The sequence below is a fragment of the Erythrolamprus reginae genome, chromosome 3 (genome assembly GCF_031021105.1).
Source record: "Erythrolamprus reginae isolate rEryReg1 chromosome 3, rEryReg1.hap1, whole genome shotgun sequence".
NCBI lineage: Eukaryota > Metazoa > Chordata > Lepidosauria > Squamata > Dipsadidae > Erythrolamprus > Erythrolamprus reginae.
In genome coordinates this window covers 143336920-143355024 of record NC_091952.1, presented here as the reverse complement: position 1 = coordinate 143355024, position 18105 = coordinate 143336920, and the positions used below count along the sequence as shown (strand labels likewise).

At 46.1% G+C, this 18105-nt stretch overlaps 1 protein-coding gene across 1 annotated transcript in view; it reads left to right on the top strand.

The window, feature by feature from the left end:
- Nucleotides 1–12995, top strand: part of ARAP3 (ArfGAP with RhoGAP domain, ankyrin repeat and PH domain 3) — a 500752-nt gene extending 487757 nt beyond the window's left edge. The window contains exon 35 of the mRNA XM_070746896.1: nt 12639–12995. Coding sequence (XP_070602997.1) covers nt 12639–12659 — 21 coding nt within the window. The 3' untranslated portion in view covers nt 12660–12995. The remainder of the gene's footprint in view (nt 1–12638) is intronic.
- Nucleotides 12996–18105: the final 5110 nt, after the last annotated feature.

The window sequence follows — 18105 nt, the reverse complement described above, 5'->3', positions numbered from 1 at the left end:
AGATACTTATTGTGAGTTTATCCAAAACTCTTTTATATAAAGCAAACTAACACCTACCTGCCAACTGAAAAAACTGTTGTTTCCCCAGGGTGCATCTTGCTTTTGCTCTCTTTTGATCGGCCCTGACGTTGTATGGGAGGTCTCTTTTTCTTGCTGCAATGAATGCAAGGTGCTTGTGTTGAACCTAAGTGCACTGTGTGGTGATGAGGAATGCCAGCATCTTGGCTGCTGCGATGAGGACATAGAGAACTGGAGAAAAGAAAGGACAAAGGCAATCAGTTTGGCCATTAGATTTAAAGATTAGCAGCTATATAAATGAAATTCTAAAGCAAACCTCATTAGCACATATAACACAAAGCCAGAAACCTGCACTGGAAGGCAAAATCAGACTTCCACTCAGACTATTTTCAAACTCATGGATAGTAAGATATAATCCGTGAAACTCCATTCTCTACAAAGTACATCTACTGAAGCCCAAATAAAATAAATAGGAGCTATTACAAGAACTTTAAACAATTACTATACAACAACATAACATCTGGAATCAACACAATTAACATCCTGCATCAACACAATTAACTAGAGCCATCCTTCTGTTCTGGTTTTATCCTACTGTAAAAAATGGGGTGCAATATGTTTAAACCCTCTGAATGAAAGACATCTAAATCATTCACATAAAGTGAAAACTACATACATGCATTCAACATGCAGCTGTTTTTATGATGCTTCTCTGTCTTAATAGACCCCGTAGGCTATGCTGGGGCAGACCTCTAAATATTTCCTCTCCAACTACATGCTTCCCTGCCTCTGGGATTTGAAACAATCAGGAAGAAAATAGGCGTTGATTGCTTACCTGAACGCCTCTTCTCGTACGGTGAGCGGGTACAGCAGTCACATGGGTTGCTCATGTCCAATCCGGTGGAACTGAGCCTAGTGTTAAAAAAGCTTGCCGGATCCGCCCCTTCCCCAGAATTCGCAAATCCATAGACTAGGCTCAGCTGTGAAGCTCTGTAGTGTTCAACTCTTATTGTTAGAGGAAAAAGGATTATAGAAAGGTAAGGAAGACACATACAAGGGCGGGAAGTGACTGCTGTACCCGCTCACCGTACGAGAAGAGGCGTTCAGGTAAGCAATCAACGCCTATTCTCCGTACTGAAGGAGCGGGTCCAGCAGTCACATGGGACATACCCAATAGATGGTCCCTAGGGTGGGATTAGCTTGCTATCGTGTGAGATAACGGATTGGAGTACCCTTCTGCCGAAGGCAGCGTCCGCTGAAGCGTAAGCATCAATCTTGTAGTGCCTGATGAAGGAATTTGGCGAGGCCCAAGTGGCTGCTTTGCAGACCTCCTCCAACGGGGCTTGAGTCGCCCAAGCGGCCGAGGTGGCTGCGCTCCTGGTGGAATGCGCAGTGATGTTCCTTGGAACTGAGAGGGAGGCCGATTCATAGGCCTTAGCTATAGTCCCTCTGATCCAACGGCCTATTACTGTTGAAGACACCTTGGTCCCCATGACTCTGGGGTGATAGGCTATAAACAGTGCTTCTGACCTCCGAAAGGGTCCTGTGCGTTGGATATAGATTCTCAGCGCTCTAATAAGATCCAGAGTGTGCCATCTAATTGCCAAGGGATGGTCTCGTTGGAGGCAGAAGGAAGGTAGGACAATATCCTGAGTTCTGTGGAACATGGAACTGACCTTGGGTAAGAAGGTAGGGTCCAGTCGCAAGACTACCTTGTCCTGATGAAATTGACAAAGGTCCTGTCTGATTGAGAGGGCAGCCAGCTCCGAAATGCGTCGTGCAGAGGTAATAGCCACCAGGAATGCTACCTTAAAGGATAAGTACCTGAGGGACGCTGATTTTAGGGGTTCGTATGGTGCCTGCGTGAGGGAATGGAGAACCCGTGGCAAATCCCAAGAGGGATACCTGTGGACCTTGGAAGGTCTGAGGTTGGCTATGCCCTTGAGGAATTCCTGAACCTCTGGAAAGGATCGGAGAGGCTGTCTGCGGGGGCCCCCTAGGACAGATGAAATGGCTGCCAGATGACGCCGGAGGGTGCTGGTAGAAAGTCCTTTATGGAAGCCTTGCATAAGGAAGGAAATGATTCTGTGTATGGGGATGCACAGAGGAGAGAGGCCTTCCTGTAGACACCACTGGTGGAACTTGGACCACGTGTGGTCGTAGATTCGATTGGTCGAACTCCTTCTGGCCTTTAAAATGACCTCCGCTGTATCGGGGTCATGACCACGCAGTTCTAAGTCTCTCCTGATAACAGCCAGGCGGTGAGGTGGAACCACTCCGGGTCTGGATGGAATGAGGCCCCCTGCCGCAGCATATCCCCCGAAACGGGGAGTCGCCAGGGGTCCTGGACGGACAACTGTTGGAGATCCGCGAACCAGGGCCGGCGGGGCCAATGAGGGGCGATTAAGATTACTCGGGCCCTCTCGGTGAGGACCTTGTGAATCACGTCCGGGAGAATTGGAATTGGAGGAAATGCGTAAAGTAGGCCTGGAGGCCATGGGCTCCGGAGGGCATTGATTGCTTCCGCTCCCGGGGATGGAAATCTGGAAAAGAAGCGAGGGAGTTGGGCGTTCGCATTGGTCGCGAAGAGATCCAGAATAGGTAGGCCGAATCTGAGGCAGATTTGATGGAACAGGTCCTGATGGAGGTTCCACTCTCCTGGATCTATCGTTGCTCGAGATAGCCAATCCGCCTGGACGTTGAGGCTCCCCGAGATGTGGTCGGCTAGGAGCGACCGAAGATGTTTTTCCGCCCAAAGGCCTAACTTGAGAGCCTCCCTCATGAGTGCCTTGGATCTCGTGCCCCCCTGTCTGCAGATATGGCTTTTTGTGGCAATGTTGTCGGTGAGAATGAGAACGTGCCGGTTGGGAATGCGAGGAGAGAAATGTTTCAGAGCCAGGGAAACGGCTCTTAATTCTAGCCAATTGATTGGCCTGGAGGCTTCCTCCGGGGACCACGTGCCCTGGGCTATCATCCCCTGGGCGTGGGCGCCCCATCCCGATAGGCTGGCATCTGTGGTGATGACAAATTGATCCGGGCACCTGAACGGGGATCCTTTGTCCATGGCCGGAGACTTCCACCACTTGAAGGATCTGCGAACACTTAGTGGGATGACAATGCGACGATTTGAGTTGCTGTGCCCCGATCTCTGAAAGGGTAATAGGAGCCACTGAAGTTCCCTAGCATGAAGGCGAGCCCAGGGAATGATGCCTATGCATGACACCATCTTCCCCAAAAGGGAAGACAGAGTTACTATGGATACTGAAGGTTTGGATAAAATGTTGGAAATTAACTCCCCTATACTGAGTTTTCTCTCGGGAGAGAGAAAAACCTGGGAGGATTCTGAATTAATAATGGAACCCAGGTGTAAGATGGATGTGGAAGGTTGGAGATGACTTTTATCAAAGTTGATGGAAAATCCATGGTCCTGAAGGACTGACATGGTGACAGACAGGTCTGTTTTCACTTTCTCTAGGGAGTTCCCATGAATCAAAATATCATCAAGATAACATAAAATATGGATGGGAGACGCCCGGATATAGGCCGCCAGGGACCCCAAGAGCTTTGTAAAGACCCGAGGGGCCGAGGAAGGCCAAATGGCATTGCCCTATACTGGAAATGCCTGCCTTGAAAGGAAAAACGTAAAAATTTTCTGTGGCATTTGGCTATAGGAATGTGGAGATAGGCCTCAGTGAGGTCTAAGGAGACCATGAAATCTCCCGTGTGGATGGCGGCCAAAATAGAAGATAAGGAGTGCATCTTAAACTTCCTATATTTGATGAATAGGTTTAGCTTCTTTAAATCCAAAATAGCTCTCCAACCTCCGGAGGACTTTGGCACCATAAATAGGATGGAGTAAAATCCTAGGCCCTTCTGCCCGGACGGAACCGGTTGAATGGCTCTGATGGACAATAAATGAGAAATGGCCTCCTCCATACGGTTACAATCTGAGGAGGACCTGGGAGAAGGGCAGGAAATAAAACGTTTCGGGGGAGGAGAAACAAATTCTAACAGAAGGCCTGTTTGAACAGTGTCAATGACCCAGGGGTCCTTGGAGGTGAGACGCCAATTAGAGGCGAAATGGGCTAGGCGACCCCCTATGGGAATAGAGGAAAAATTACCATCTAGGTTTTTTTGAAGCCCTGTTAGAGGACGCTCCCCTTTGGAAGCGAAAACCTCTGCCCCTGGAGTTCCTACCTTGGGAACGAAAGCGGGGGGAATACTGACCTGGAGATCTCTGATAGGAAGCCGCTTGATCTGGCTGGCGCCCTGGGCGACGAAAGGACTGCGTTTTGGTAGCCTTTTTGGTGGTTGGGCCCAAGACTTTCTTCTTGTCCGTGGTTTCCGTGAGGAGTGGATCCAGAAGATCACCGAAAAGAAGGTCGCGCTTTAAGGGACCCTGGGATAACTGCCATTTCTGGCGTACTCCCGCTTGCCAAGGGCGAATCCATAGGAGTCTTCTTGCCGTTGTAGAAGCTGCAATAGACTTGGCAGAAAATCTAGTAGATTGCAAGGTGGCATCAGCCACGTACTGGGCAGCTGCAAAGACTTTGTTGAAGTCTTGTTGACCTCTCAAGTCATCGGGAGGAATATGCTGTTGTAGTTGGCGAAGCCACAGAAGCATGGCTCTGGAGAAAAAGGAAGCTGCTGCAGAACTTTTAATGGCCCAGGAATCTGCGGTGAATCCTCTTTTGAGCATTTGTTCAATCCGCTTGTCCTCTGGGCGGAGGACTTCCTCCGCTTCGCCTGGCACAGCCGCTGCCGAGTGAAGGATCTTGACAGGTTCATCCGGTTTAGGAAAGGATAGGAGCTCTTCATAGGAAGAGGAAAGTTTGTACAATTTTCTGTCCTTGGTGGAGGGATTAAGGCCAGAGGCTGGGAAATCCCACTGTTTAAGTAAGGCATCTTTAAACAATTTAGGCATAGGAATTACCTCGTTATCCTCCTGTTCCTCTGTGAAGTAAGGTAAATTCTCCTCCGGGGGATCAGTGGAAGTGGAGGCTTGTTTCTCCTGGGCCGCTAATCCCGTAGAAATTCTAGCTTTGAGGAGAAGAGATTTGAATAATTGAGAAGGAAAAATAGTAATTGGAGAAGGAACCTTTATTTGGGATTCCTCATCATCTGAAAGGCCTTGAAAAGGATCCTCATCATCCTCCAAATCCTCATATTCATCCTGAGAGGAATCTGAATCCTCCTGAATAGGAGCTCTAACCGCTGGGGAGGAACCCAAGGGGCGGGAGGGACGAGGAGGAGGAGGAGGTAAGGAAAGCTGATTGATGGTAGAGAGTTTGGCATCAATGGCCTTGGACAACACAGAAAAAATAGATTGGAACTCAGGAGGTAAACTAGAAATATCAGCAGGAATGGCAGAAGAATCCCTAAAGGCCTGGGAGGATCCTGGCTGGGGGGAATCTTCAATAATATCTGGTTCCTCTGGACCTATGCCCCATAGGTTAGGTTGGGGTCTGTCTAGGTTAGGCTCATCCAGAGATAACACAGGGACCCCAGAAGGAGGTAGACTAGAAGCCTCTGGGGGGTCTTGACTACTGAGCACTTGGGCCTGTACTTTCAAACGTTTTGCTGATTTATCATGGATTCTTTGTAGGGCTAGGTCCCTTCTCTTCTCGGCCCTGGTGACCTTGGTCGAGGGGCGGGCCCCTGGAGAAGAGGAGGAAGAGGCCTGGGGGATACTAGTAATTTCATCGCCTGTAGGCCTGGCCTCTCTGGGACCTTTAGTTGTGCCTCTCTTGGGAAAAGTAGCCATAGTCTGACAATTAACAGAAGACAAGGCTGAGCCAATAACTGAATAATTAAGGAGAAGAATTTCAAGTACTTCCCAAGAGGAATGGATCCTGCTTCGAGGCCTCGAAGCTGCTGAGACTTGAGGGCAATCTGGGCAAACCCAGAGTTCGTGTCCCCAGATCCAGCGGGGCCCAGCCTCCCTAAACTTTTCAATTAAGTAAACCAAGGCACTCTGGTTGGAGGCTTAGCCGGTGGAGAATTAAGCCTGGGCGTCCCAAGGCCCGCTCCGGGATCCATGCGGTGGACTGAGGCCTACGCGGCTGGCAGAAGGCCAACACGAGAGGCCTAAATTTAAAAAGGGCGCGAAGGCCTTCGCGCCAAAAAATCGCTCCGAAATAGGATTTTTAAAAGGGAAAGCGATCGACTAAGTCCAGGAGACTAGAAGGCGTCTCACTCCGCAGGAGGTATATTAAAGCCCTTTAATCATATACAATAATAATCAATAAATCAATACTTGCACCGAGTCCTCCAGGCCAAGGGATTAAAGGAATCCACAAGCGGCGGCGGGAATCGTACACGGCAAAACCGCCGGGGGAAAACGAAACCGCAACTTCTCCAAAAGAAAAAAGCCGAGCCTCAAACGGCTGGCGCTATTCGTGCAAGTAAATAATAATGGTAAAACAATTCTTACTACTTTTGAAGGAAAGGATCGAAGGGAAGGTGTTAGAATGTTGAACGAGCTATCACAATACAACCGCAGGATATGCGAACTGAGCGAATTCTGGGGAAGGGGCGGATCCGGCAAGCTTTTTTAACACTAGGCTCAGTTCCACCGGATTGGACATGAGCAACCCATGTGACTGCTGGACCCGCTCCTTCAGTACGGAGAATCTTCAATTAGCACTTAGTAGCATTGATGAGGGATTGCAAGACAGATGGCTGAGGAGAGTTGTAAGGCCCTGCCTCTCCTTCCTCCCAAGAAAATGTAGACTCTTGAAAATTGGTATTTCAAAAGGAATCTTTTATTGAGAAGTGATAGCAGAACAAAGGCAAAGCAGATTCTAAATTCCTTCCGATATCATACAGTTAGAAATAGATCTCTAGAATGCCTCCCTCCAGTTCAATGGGGATTTAGCCAATCCACAGGTGTGAAGTTAACACCCTTACTGAGAAAGAGATAAAGAGCTGTTCCCAGGGTCTTCTTCTCCTTTTAGCAATCTGAAACAATCCACATGGTCCTTCCTCCTTATTACATTCCACAAAAGGTGAGAATTCTCCAGGATGCTTACTCACTAGGATAAAGATTATAAAATACAGCTTATCACCATGTTTTCCCCTCCCTCCATTTGAATGGCAGTATCACATTAGGGATCTGACAAGAGCTTTTAAACTTCCTCTCTGATGGTCATTACACTTATGTTTAAAATTAATAATAAGGCAGAATGTATTTCATACACATAGATACCTATATACATTCACTACTATATCATGTGATTTAGTTCTGAGCATGATTAAGGAAGGAAGAAGGAAAGCACAAGTGATTCTCAAGATGTGATTGATACCAAGTTGAACCTATATGCTCTCCTCACCTGGGAACAGGCACTGGCAGTGGGAGATCAGCATCATTTTCTCCCAGCATTTGTTTTAGAACATCAACATTTGCTAAAAGGGGAAGAAAGTAAAAATGTATCAAACCAAGGCCCCTGGTACTATGGCTATACTTAACTAAGCCAAAGTTATGCCCACCTTCATTTTGAATGATACATTTCACTATTTTTTCTACGGTATCCTCATTCAGATCCTCATCATCATCTGAAAGAAAAAGAAACATAGAAGTGGGAAAAAAGAGTAATTGTAATTCCAGTAATTAGTGCAACCTTCTCAGAATCTTGAAAACCCCCAAATACTGCCTGGTTATAAATCTCTAAATATTTTTGTTTTATCCTTTCAATATTATTATTATTATTATTATTTATTCGATTTGTATGCCGCCCCTCTCCGAAGACTCGGGGCGGCTCACAACATGTAACAACAAATCATAAATAATCCAACAGTTTTTAAAATGTTTAAAGATTTAAGAGACCCCATATACTGACAGACATACACACACGCATACCATATATAAATTAAACATGCCCAGGGGGAGATGTTTCAATTCCCCCATGCCTGACGACAAAGGTGGGTTTTAAGGAGTTTACGGAAGGCAGGAAGAGTAGGGGCAATCCTAATCTCCGGGGGGAGTTGGTTCCATAGGGCCGGTGCCGCCACAGAGAAGGCTCTTCCCCTGGGGCCCGCCAACCGACATTGTTTAGTTGACGGGACCCGGAGAAGGCCCACTCTGTGGGACCTAATCGGTCGCTGGGATTCGTGCGGCAGTAGGCGGTCTCGGAGATATTCTGGTCCAGTGCCATGAAGGGCTTTAAAGGTCATAACCAACACTTTGAATTGTGACCGGAAATTGATCGGCAGCCAATGCAGACTGCGGAGTAATGGAGAAACATGGGCATACCTAGGTAAGCCCATGACTGCTCTCGCAGCTGCATTCTGCACGATCTGAAGTTTCCGAACACTTTTCAAAGGTAGCCCCATGTAGAGAGCATTACAGTAGTCGAACCTCGAGGTGATGAGGGCATGAGTGACTGTGAGCAGTGAGTCCCGGTCCAGATAGGGCCGCAACTGGTGCACCAGGCGAACCTGGGCAAACGCCCCCCTCGCCACAGCTGAGAGATGTTTTTCTAATGTGAGCTGTGGATCGAGGAGGACGCCCAAGTTGCGGACCCTCTCTGAGGGGGTCAATAATTCCCCCCCCAGGGTAATGGGAGGCAAAACCCACAGCCACTCCGTCTTATCCGGGTTGAGCTTGAGTCTGTTGACACCCATCCAGGCCCCAACAGCCTCCAGGCACCGGCACATCACTTCCGCCGCTTCGTTGACTGGGCATGGGGTGGAGATGTAGAGCTGGGTATCATCCGCATATTGATGATACCTCACCCCATGTCCTTGGATGATCTCGCCCAGCGGTTTCATGTAGATGTTGAATAGCAGGGGGGAGAGGACCGACCCCTGAGGCACCCCACAAGGGAGAAACCTAGGAGTCGACCTCTGGCCCCCCACTAACACCGACTGCGACCGGCCAGAGAGGTAGGAGGAGAACCACTGAAGCACAGTGCCTCCCACCCCCAACCCCTCCAACCGGTGCAGAAGGATACCATGGTCGATGGTATCGAAAGCCGCTGAGAGGTCAAGGAGCACCAGGACAGAGGATAAACCCCTGTCCCGGGCCCGCCAGAGATCATCCATCAACGCGACCAAAGCGGTTTCCGTGCTGTAACTGGGCCTGAAACCCGACTGCCGGGGACCTAGATAATCGGCTTCTTCCAAGGACCGCTGGAGCTGGAGCGCCACCACCTTCTCGACAACCTTCCCCATAAAGGGAAGGTTGGAGACTGGACGATAGTTGTTAAGCACAGCTGGGTCCAGGGAGGGCTTCTTGAGGAGGGGGCGCACGAGCGCTTCTTTATAGAGAGATGGAAAAACTCCCCTCCCCAAGGAGGCGTTGGTAATCACCTGGGCCCAGCTCCGTGTCACCTCCCTGCTGGCCGAAACCAACCAGGAGGGACACGGATCCAGTAAACAGGTGGCGGAACTCACAGCTCCAATGGCCTTGTCCACTTCATCAGGTGTCACCAGATCAAACTCTTCCCAGACAGGTGGACAAGTACGTGCCCCAGTCACCTCGACTGACTCATTGTCAGTCGACTCTGTTATACAATTGGAGTCGAGATCGGCCCGGATCCGAGCGACTTTATCAGCGAAAAACGTGTTAAAATCCTCGGCACTACTCTGTAAGGGCTCCCCAACTCCCCCCTGGTTGAGAAGGGAGCGGGTCACCCTAAACAGAGCGGCCGGGCGGGATTCCGCTGATGCAATCAAGGCGGCAATATGGTCCCTCTTCCAACACCATCCTTCTTTTTGTTATTTCCCTTGTGTGGTTTCAAAACTGTAGGTAATGCTTTAATTTTCTGAGTTACAAGTGTTGCAGAAGACTCCTGCAACTCCTGGAAACCAGAGAAAATGAACAAAAACCTGGAGGAGGCCACTTCACATCTCAAAATGAAGAGATCAGCATTTTATTTAAGATTTCAAAATGTTGAGGGAACAACGGATGAAAATCTGCCCAAATTAATAACAGAAATATTAAGGCAAGTGTTGGGAAGCAATAAGGAAGATATTTTAAAAGAAATGAATGAAGTATACAGAATACATACTAACTATGCCAAGAGAAACGGACATCCTAGAGCAGTGATGGCAAACCTTTTTTCCCTCGGGTGCCAAAAAAGCGTGAGTGTGAGCTATTGCACATTCGTGAGGACCCACACTCTTACAATGCCTGGGGAGAGCAAAAACAGCTTCCCCCACCCCCAGAGGCCCCCCGGAGGTCCCCCGGAGGTCAGAAATGGCCTGTTTCCCAACTTCTGGTGGGCCCAGTAAGCTCGTGTTTCGCCCATCCTAGGTTCCAATGACTTCCCTGGAGCCAGAGGAGGGTAAAAGCACCCTTCGCCAACCCCTGGAGGCTCCCTGGAAGCCAAAAATGCCCTCCCAGAGCCTCTGTGCAAGCCAAAAATCAGGTGGCTGGCACACACATGCATGTTGGAGCTGAACTAGGGCAACGGCTTGTGTGCCAGCAGATATGGCTCTGTGTGCCACCTGTGGCACCCATGCCATAGGTCCACCATCACTGTCCTAGAGAGATACATATCAGATTCCTAAAAAGACAAATGAGAGATGATATTCTTAATTATACAAAAGGTGACACGTGTCTAATGTATAAGGGTTTAGAAATTCTAATATTAAGGCAGATCTCTTGAAGAATAAAGGAGAAAATAGGAATTATAATTTTCTATCAACATAACTGATTAGACATAAAATACTGTTTAGATGTAGGATTTTCTAAAGGAGGTTGATAACTTGGAGGGACAAAAATATTAAGATTGATACATGAGACAATAAGTAAGAGTCAAGAAGATCTAACAACAGGAAAACAATCTGAGGAACAAGGAATAAGAGATAAAAAAGAGATCAAAAGATATGAAGGAACAAAAACAAGAGCACAAATTGAGACATGATCAAATGGAAATTCTAAAGCAAGTACCTAATAATGAAATAGAGAAACAAGAAATTAGTGCATTGTCACACAACATCTATGGACTAAACTCTCATAAAGAGAAAATGTGTACTGGTTGATTTACAAAAACAAAATATGGACATAGTCTGCCTACAGGAGGTGCACATAAAAGAGAAATTCAAAATAATATTGGAATATCCAAAATTAGGGCAACTATACTGTGCATTTGCACAAACAAAAAAAGGAGGAATTGTAATTTATGCAAAAAATGGCCAAATCCAAAATTAATATATTTGGCAAAAAAGGTAGAATTGTTGCAATAATAACAGGCAAAAATGAATTTTATTAGTGAGGATACATGTAACTAACTAAAAATAGAAAAAAATCTGCTTTAAATTGCATAAAATAATAACAGAAATAAAATGAGAAAATGTATACATCGTGGGAGACTTTAATGTGATCGCAGATAACAAAATGGACCATAAAAGTACAAACAGGAAAAAAAAATCAGGTCAGCTTCCCATTACCTATTTAAATATGATTAAAAATTTGACATACATGATACATATGGCAAGGACAGGAGGCTGCTGCTTTCACCACCGCCGCTGCTTATAATGGAGGCTGAGGCAAACAGGCAGCACTGTGTTCTCCTCAGACCCACTTTGTCCTTCCTCCTCAGTGTCGAGCAGGGACTGCCGTAAGCCGCCTGGGTTTCGGTTCTGGGTGGGGATGGCAGGGAAGGAAAGTGTGTGTGCGGTGATGGAAGAACAGGGTTTCTGCGGAGGGGGCATGAGATACGGAGTGGGGCATGAGTCCTTTAGCCAGCTTCTCCGCAGCTGCCACCGCATGCCTCACATCACTTGCCGGGGCGCCAGGCATTCGGAGCAGAGGGCACCAGGTGCAGAGAAGCTGGCTAAAGGATTCATGCCCCACTCCATATCTCATGCCCCCTCCAATACAAAGTCTCAGGTAGAATTACCTCAATAGCTCAAAAGGACTTGGACTGTGGAGGCGCCGAGGAGAGATTGTTTTTGGGCTCTCCAGCACCCCACAGCATCATCCCTTTCAAAGAACGAGAGACATGGCAGCAACGGAGTCTGCTGCTTCAGTGCCGTGCTTACTAATTTTCCCCACAGCTGAGGAGCTCGCCGGCTTTTTAAATGCCCCTGCCTCTCGGGGCAAGGAGAGGCAGCCCAGCCAATCCAAGGGAGGGGTTTTCTAGAGATCTCTGAAATTCTTAAGACTTTCCTGAGATATCTGTTTTTTTTCTTGCCTTTACTTTCACTTATCTTTTGGGCATTTTCCAAACTTTTGGGGGCTTGCCTCACCCACTGCAAAGGCCCACTTTTCAAAGTTTATCCCCATTATGTTTGCATTATTTACTATTGAGAGATCAGAATGTGACTTGGGCTTATACTGGAGATGCTTTGAATTACAAGTCCGATCAGCCACCTCTAGGTTGGGGGTGTTGATAGGGATCATCCCTTCTTGCAACAGAGAACAGTATAGATGCTTTGGACTACAGTTCCCATTAGCCAGTCTGTTACAAGAGAAGCAATCACCATCACCCCCCTCCAATGCTGAATAATGGAACTCTAGTCCAAAGCATCTCTAAAATTCAGAACTGAAGAATTTATTTACATTTACAGTACATATAACATTTAGCTGGAAAGGGAGAGGGGGAAAGATACCTCTCATTTTATTTGTAAAATTAGTTGACACCTCTAATCTTTTGTGTTTTGTTTCTATTTAGGAACGTAGCAGAAGAATCTGAAACAAGACATACATGCATTGGGCTTTCTAGGAAGTGTGTAGGCGGATAAACATTGTCCCTGCTCCAATTTTACAAATTTACCAAGGATCTCCAGTGGATGGGGCAACAGGAAGGAAACGGCAAGGGTCTTCAAACCTGGCAAAATTAAGGCTTGTGGACTTCAACTCCCAATCTGAGCTAGCATGACTGGTGGAGGAATTCTGGGAGTTGAAGTCCACAAGTCTTGAAGCTGTCAAGTTTGAAGTTTGTAAAAAATGTACATGATTTTAAAAAGTATACATGGTTGTAAAAAGTATTCTGCTACACTGGCATTTTATTAAACAATATAATACTACACCATTTGATTCAGAATACTTTTTTCCCTTGTTTTCCTCCTTTAACAAATCTAGGTGTGTCTTATACACCAAAAAATACAGTATGTCTTTTCTTCTGAAATTAACTGTGCTCTCTCTTATCAAATTATAAACTTTGTCTCTAGCAATTTTCTTCATGAAACGAACATGCACCTCTCTCGGATGTTTGTTTCTCCAGGCATAGCTCCTGCAGACCCTATATATTTCATCAATTTCCTTGAGGACTCCCGGCGGTGTGGGATTTGTTATACCTGCTATGATCTCCAACATAATTTCTGGGAGGGTTTCTTCCTTAAGCTCTGGTTTGTTTTGAAATCTCTTCCAGTTCTCATTAACTGTGGGAGCTTTGTTTTCGATTTCGCCAAGTTTTATTTCCAGTTTCTCAGTTTTGTCTTCTATTGCATCTCAAACGATCCATCTGTTAAACTACTGAAGTTTGCAGATGATACAACAGTGATCGGACTTATTCGAGACAATGATGAATCCGCATACAGATGGGAGGTTGAACAACAATCCTTGTGGTATGACGAGAACAATCTAGAACTGAACACACTCAAAACCATAGAAATGGTGATAGACTTTATGAGAAACCCTTCCACCCTTCCACCTCTCACAATACTAGACAACACAGTATTAACAGTAGAGACCTTCAAATTTCTAGGTTCTATCATATCTCAAGATCTAAAATGGTCACCTAACATCAAAAACATCATAAAAAAAGCACAACAAAGAATTTCTTTCTGCGCCAGCTCAGGAAGCTCAAACTGCCCAAGGAACTGCTGATACAGTTCTACAGAGGAATCACTGAGTCTGTCATCTGCACCTCTATAACTGTCTGGTTTGGTGCTGCAACCCAACAGGACCGACACAGACTTCAGAGGATAATCAGAACTGCAGAAAAAACAATTGCCGCCAACCTGCCTTCCATTGAGGACCTGTACACTGCATGAGTCAAAAAGAGGGCAGGGAAAATATTTACTGACCCCTCACACCCTGGACACAAACTGTTTCACCTCCTACCCTCAAAATGTCACTACAGAGCACTGCACACCAAGACAACTAGACACAAGAAGAGTTTTTTCCCGAATGCCATCACTCTACTAAACAAATAATTCCCTCAACACTGTCAGACTTTGTACTAAATCTGCACTTCTATTTCTACTAGTTTTTCTCATCATTCCTATCATCCTTTTCCTCCCACTTAGGACTGTATGACTGTAACTTGTTGCTTGTATCCTAAGATTTTTTAATTTTATTTTTATTTTTATTAATATTGATTGTTTCTTCATTGCTTCATTCTTCATTGACCCCTATTACAATCATTAAGTGTTGTACCACATGATTTTTGACAAATGTATCTTTTTCTTTTATCTACACTGAGAGCATATGCACCAAGATAAATTCCTTGTGTGTCCAATCACACTTGGCCAATTAAAATTCTATTCTATTCTATTCTATACTATTGTTTTAATCCTTTGCATACTATTAGTCAGAGTTTCCTGAATTCAATTTTATTGTCCATTCTACTGGCCTTTTCATCCATTTTTTAAATATCTTCCCTCATCTCTTCCAGATTACCATTCATCACTTCGTAATTCCTATCAATTGATGGGTGCATGCGAAGCATCAATTCTTGTAGAGAAGCTAGGGTTATCGAAGAAGCTTGGGGTTTTGTAGTTGTATTTTCAATAGGTCGTTAGCTGAGGGAGTTGTCAAAGAGGATGATGTAGGAGTCTTTTTTACAACTTTAGAAAGGGTTGTTTGAGTAAAGGTCACCAGTTTGTAAAGTTTCCAAAGATGGAAACAGTTAACCATATATGTTCTATAAAGGTTATCGTAAGTTTAGGAAAAAAGAGAGAAAAGTTTCTGTCCCTTTAAGAAAAGAGAAGTACCTTTAACAGGAGGACTTTCACTATATCAAAAAGAAAAGTATACAGTAAAGCTGTCTATAATCCTCCCAAGACACATCTAAGAGTTAATAATTTTAAATATTTCTTTTCTAGGGTAACTAAACATATTTTTAAAGGAGAGTCGATTTCAATACCGGAGATATCTAATTCATCAAACAGAGAAGAAAAGAGGGGGGGGAGAGAGTAAATAGAGAAGAAGAATTAATTAGAAGAAATAGTTGTATCTTTAAAAGTCTTAAGTCTTAAATCCTAAGTCAGTCAGTCAATCAAATTAATCACAATCAAATTAGGAAATCTATAAATATGCTATAGATATACTATAAACTCTACAACAAAATTAATCAGTAATCAAGATCAATGATATAAAAGTCAATAAAGAAAGATAAGAAATCTAAATATATCAGAATCTATAGAATAAATGTCAATGCCTTTGATTGTAAAGTTAACTCTATTAAGACAGATAGTAATATATTACTTTAAGAGATAGTAACAAGGAACAACATGAAATTATAATTAGATACTAAGTTAAATTTAAAATATTAAACATTTAAATGTTGGATAATTATGTATGAGTACAGGAATGCAATTTGAGACTGCCAAACTCCTGGAACATAATAGTAAGTGAAATAGAGTGATACCTTGTCTTACGAACTTACGGTAATTGGTTCCAGGATGAGGTTCATAAGGTGAAAAGTTAGTAAGACAAAACAATGTTTCCCATAGGAATCAATGGAAAAGTGATTAATGCGTGCAAACCCAAAATTCACCTTTTGCCAGCCGAAGTGCCCATTTTCACGCTGGATGGATTCCCCTGAGGCTCCCCTCCATGGGAAACCCCACCTCCGGATTTTGCGATGCTGCAGGGAAATCCCAGCAGGGGAATCCCACCAGTGCGAAAAGGGGCACTTCGGCTAGCAACAGAAGTCCGGAGGTGGGGTTTCCCAGGGAGGGAAGCCTCAGCGAAATCGCAGCATTGTGAAAATTTGGATCGCCGTTAGAAGGATAGCGAGAGGCAGGTGCACACACACACAAAGGGACTAGCTTGTCAGCTCCTCTGGGCTCTGTCTCCAGCAATTTAAAAAGCACTTCTGCCCATGAAGAAGGGAAGGCAAGCATCAGACAGCCCAGAACAGCCGGGTCAGTCCTGCAGATAGCCACCCCTCCATTACTGACACCACACCTCCAACACAGCATCTCTCTCTCTCTCTCTCTCCCTCCCCCCATGTCTTTGTAATCAAACTCTTAAGGGGGGAGAGAAGAAAGGAGCACACACATGTCTGGGGGGGGGAGGAAAAGGCAAGAAAGCAGGGAGGGGGAAACAGATGAGGCTCAGCCCTCTTTCAAAGCTGTTTAAAACTCAGCTGCCCCTCCATTGCACGGAACGGCAAGCAGCTCGCAAAGTGTTCCTCCAAGCATTTCTCTATGAGTCCTAGGAGGGAGAGAAGGAATGGGTGTATACATATGGGAGGAGGAGGAAAAGACAAAGAAAGGAAATGCTTGGAGGGAGAGAAGCAGTTGAAATGAGCCTGCCTTGCCCACTGGGAATGTGCTCTGTTAGAAGCAGAGACCCCAGCCATCAGGACTCTCAAAGAGGGGATAGTCCCTAGCAGGAAAGACGTGCTTGGAGAAAGGAAGGGAGGGAGGGAGGGAGCAGTGGAGCAAAGTTGGTGAGAGAAGGCAGGCAGGTTCACTTTGAGGGAGACTTTCTTTTGCCATCTTTGCACCTCATTTTCAGGAGCAAGCCTCACCCTGTCAGTGTAGAAAACGCTCTCCCCGCTGGCTTGGAAACGAGTCTTACTGCTATCTGTGGGACCTGCTATACTTCAAAAAAAGTGCCTAAAGTGGCAATGCAGTCCAGCACCAAGGGCTTTATTATTTCGATTTTTAGGCTTTCTTGCAACCTCCCTTTCCCCATTCCTTCCTGCAAGCATGTCTCTATGGATCAATGGAGGGAGAGAAGGAAAGAGCATACACACATGGGGAGGAGGGGATTCTAGCCTAGCCTGCAACAGACATTGCTTTCCACACATCAAATGTCTTGGCCCTTCTCTATCCTCCCTCTCCTGCTGTCCCTTAGCTCTCTGTGTCTTTGCGGGTGGGGAGGGGGTGCTGTAAGAGAAATGAGACTAGAGAAAAGAATTCTATCAAGTTGGCCATTAGCAAACCAGGCACCCCCCACCCCCTTTCCAGCCCTCTGGAAAGAACACTTTGTGTGCTTTTTTCGTTCCCTGTGACGGAAAGGCAGCTGAGTTTTAAATGGCTTTGAAAGAGGGCTGAGCCATCTCATCTGTTTCTTCCCTCCTTTCTTTGACTTTTCTTCCCTCCATGTGTGTGCACTCCTTTCCTTCTTGACCCATAGAGACGTGCTTGGAGGAAGGAAAGGGGGGAGGGAGGTAGCAGGAAAGCCTAAAAATCAAAATAATAAAAACCCTTGGTGCTGGACTACATTGCCACTTTTTTGAAGAATAACGGGTCCCACCGATAGCAGTGAGACTCATTTCCAAGCCAGCGGGAGAGTGTTTTGTATTTCTAGTAACACTGACAGGGTGAAGCTTGCTCCTGAAAATGCGGTGCAAAGTTGGAGAAAGAAAGTCTCCCTCAAAGTGAGCCTGCCTGCCTTCTCTTGCCAACTTTGCTCCGCTGCTACCTCCCTCCCCTCCCTCCAACAAGGTGCCCCACCACATCAGACCTCAACTCTCTTCCCTCGAAGGTGGCGAGGCTCCCGCCTGAGGAGCCAGCTTGCTGGGGGGGGCAGTGCATGTTGGGGGGCATTCTCCTTCAGCTCCTGGTCCCCACCCATGGAGCTAACCCTGGTGTCGACGCCCTCCAAGTGGGTTCCACGTGGACCTTTGGAAAACACTGGGGATGGGGGCTCCATTCCTTGTTGGCCCATCACTTCAGTCTGTCTTGCCTTTCAGCCTTGCTGAGTGTTGCCTTGCTTGGGAGAGGCTGAGGGGGGTCTCGGATGGGGTTCCTTGAGTTCATCAAGATGCTCTTCTGCATCCGCTCTCGGGGCTGGAGGAAAATGCGTGGGAGACCCCAATCCTCCCTCAAAAGCAGCGGGTCCCGCAAGCCGTCTGCTCGGCCAATGCAGGGCACAGGACCTGCCAATGTAAGGTCCGGGATACTTTCGCTTTAAGTTAGGTTTGCCTGGTGTAGATCTACCAGGTGCTGCCCGCTAAG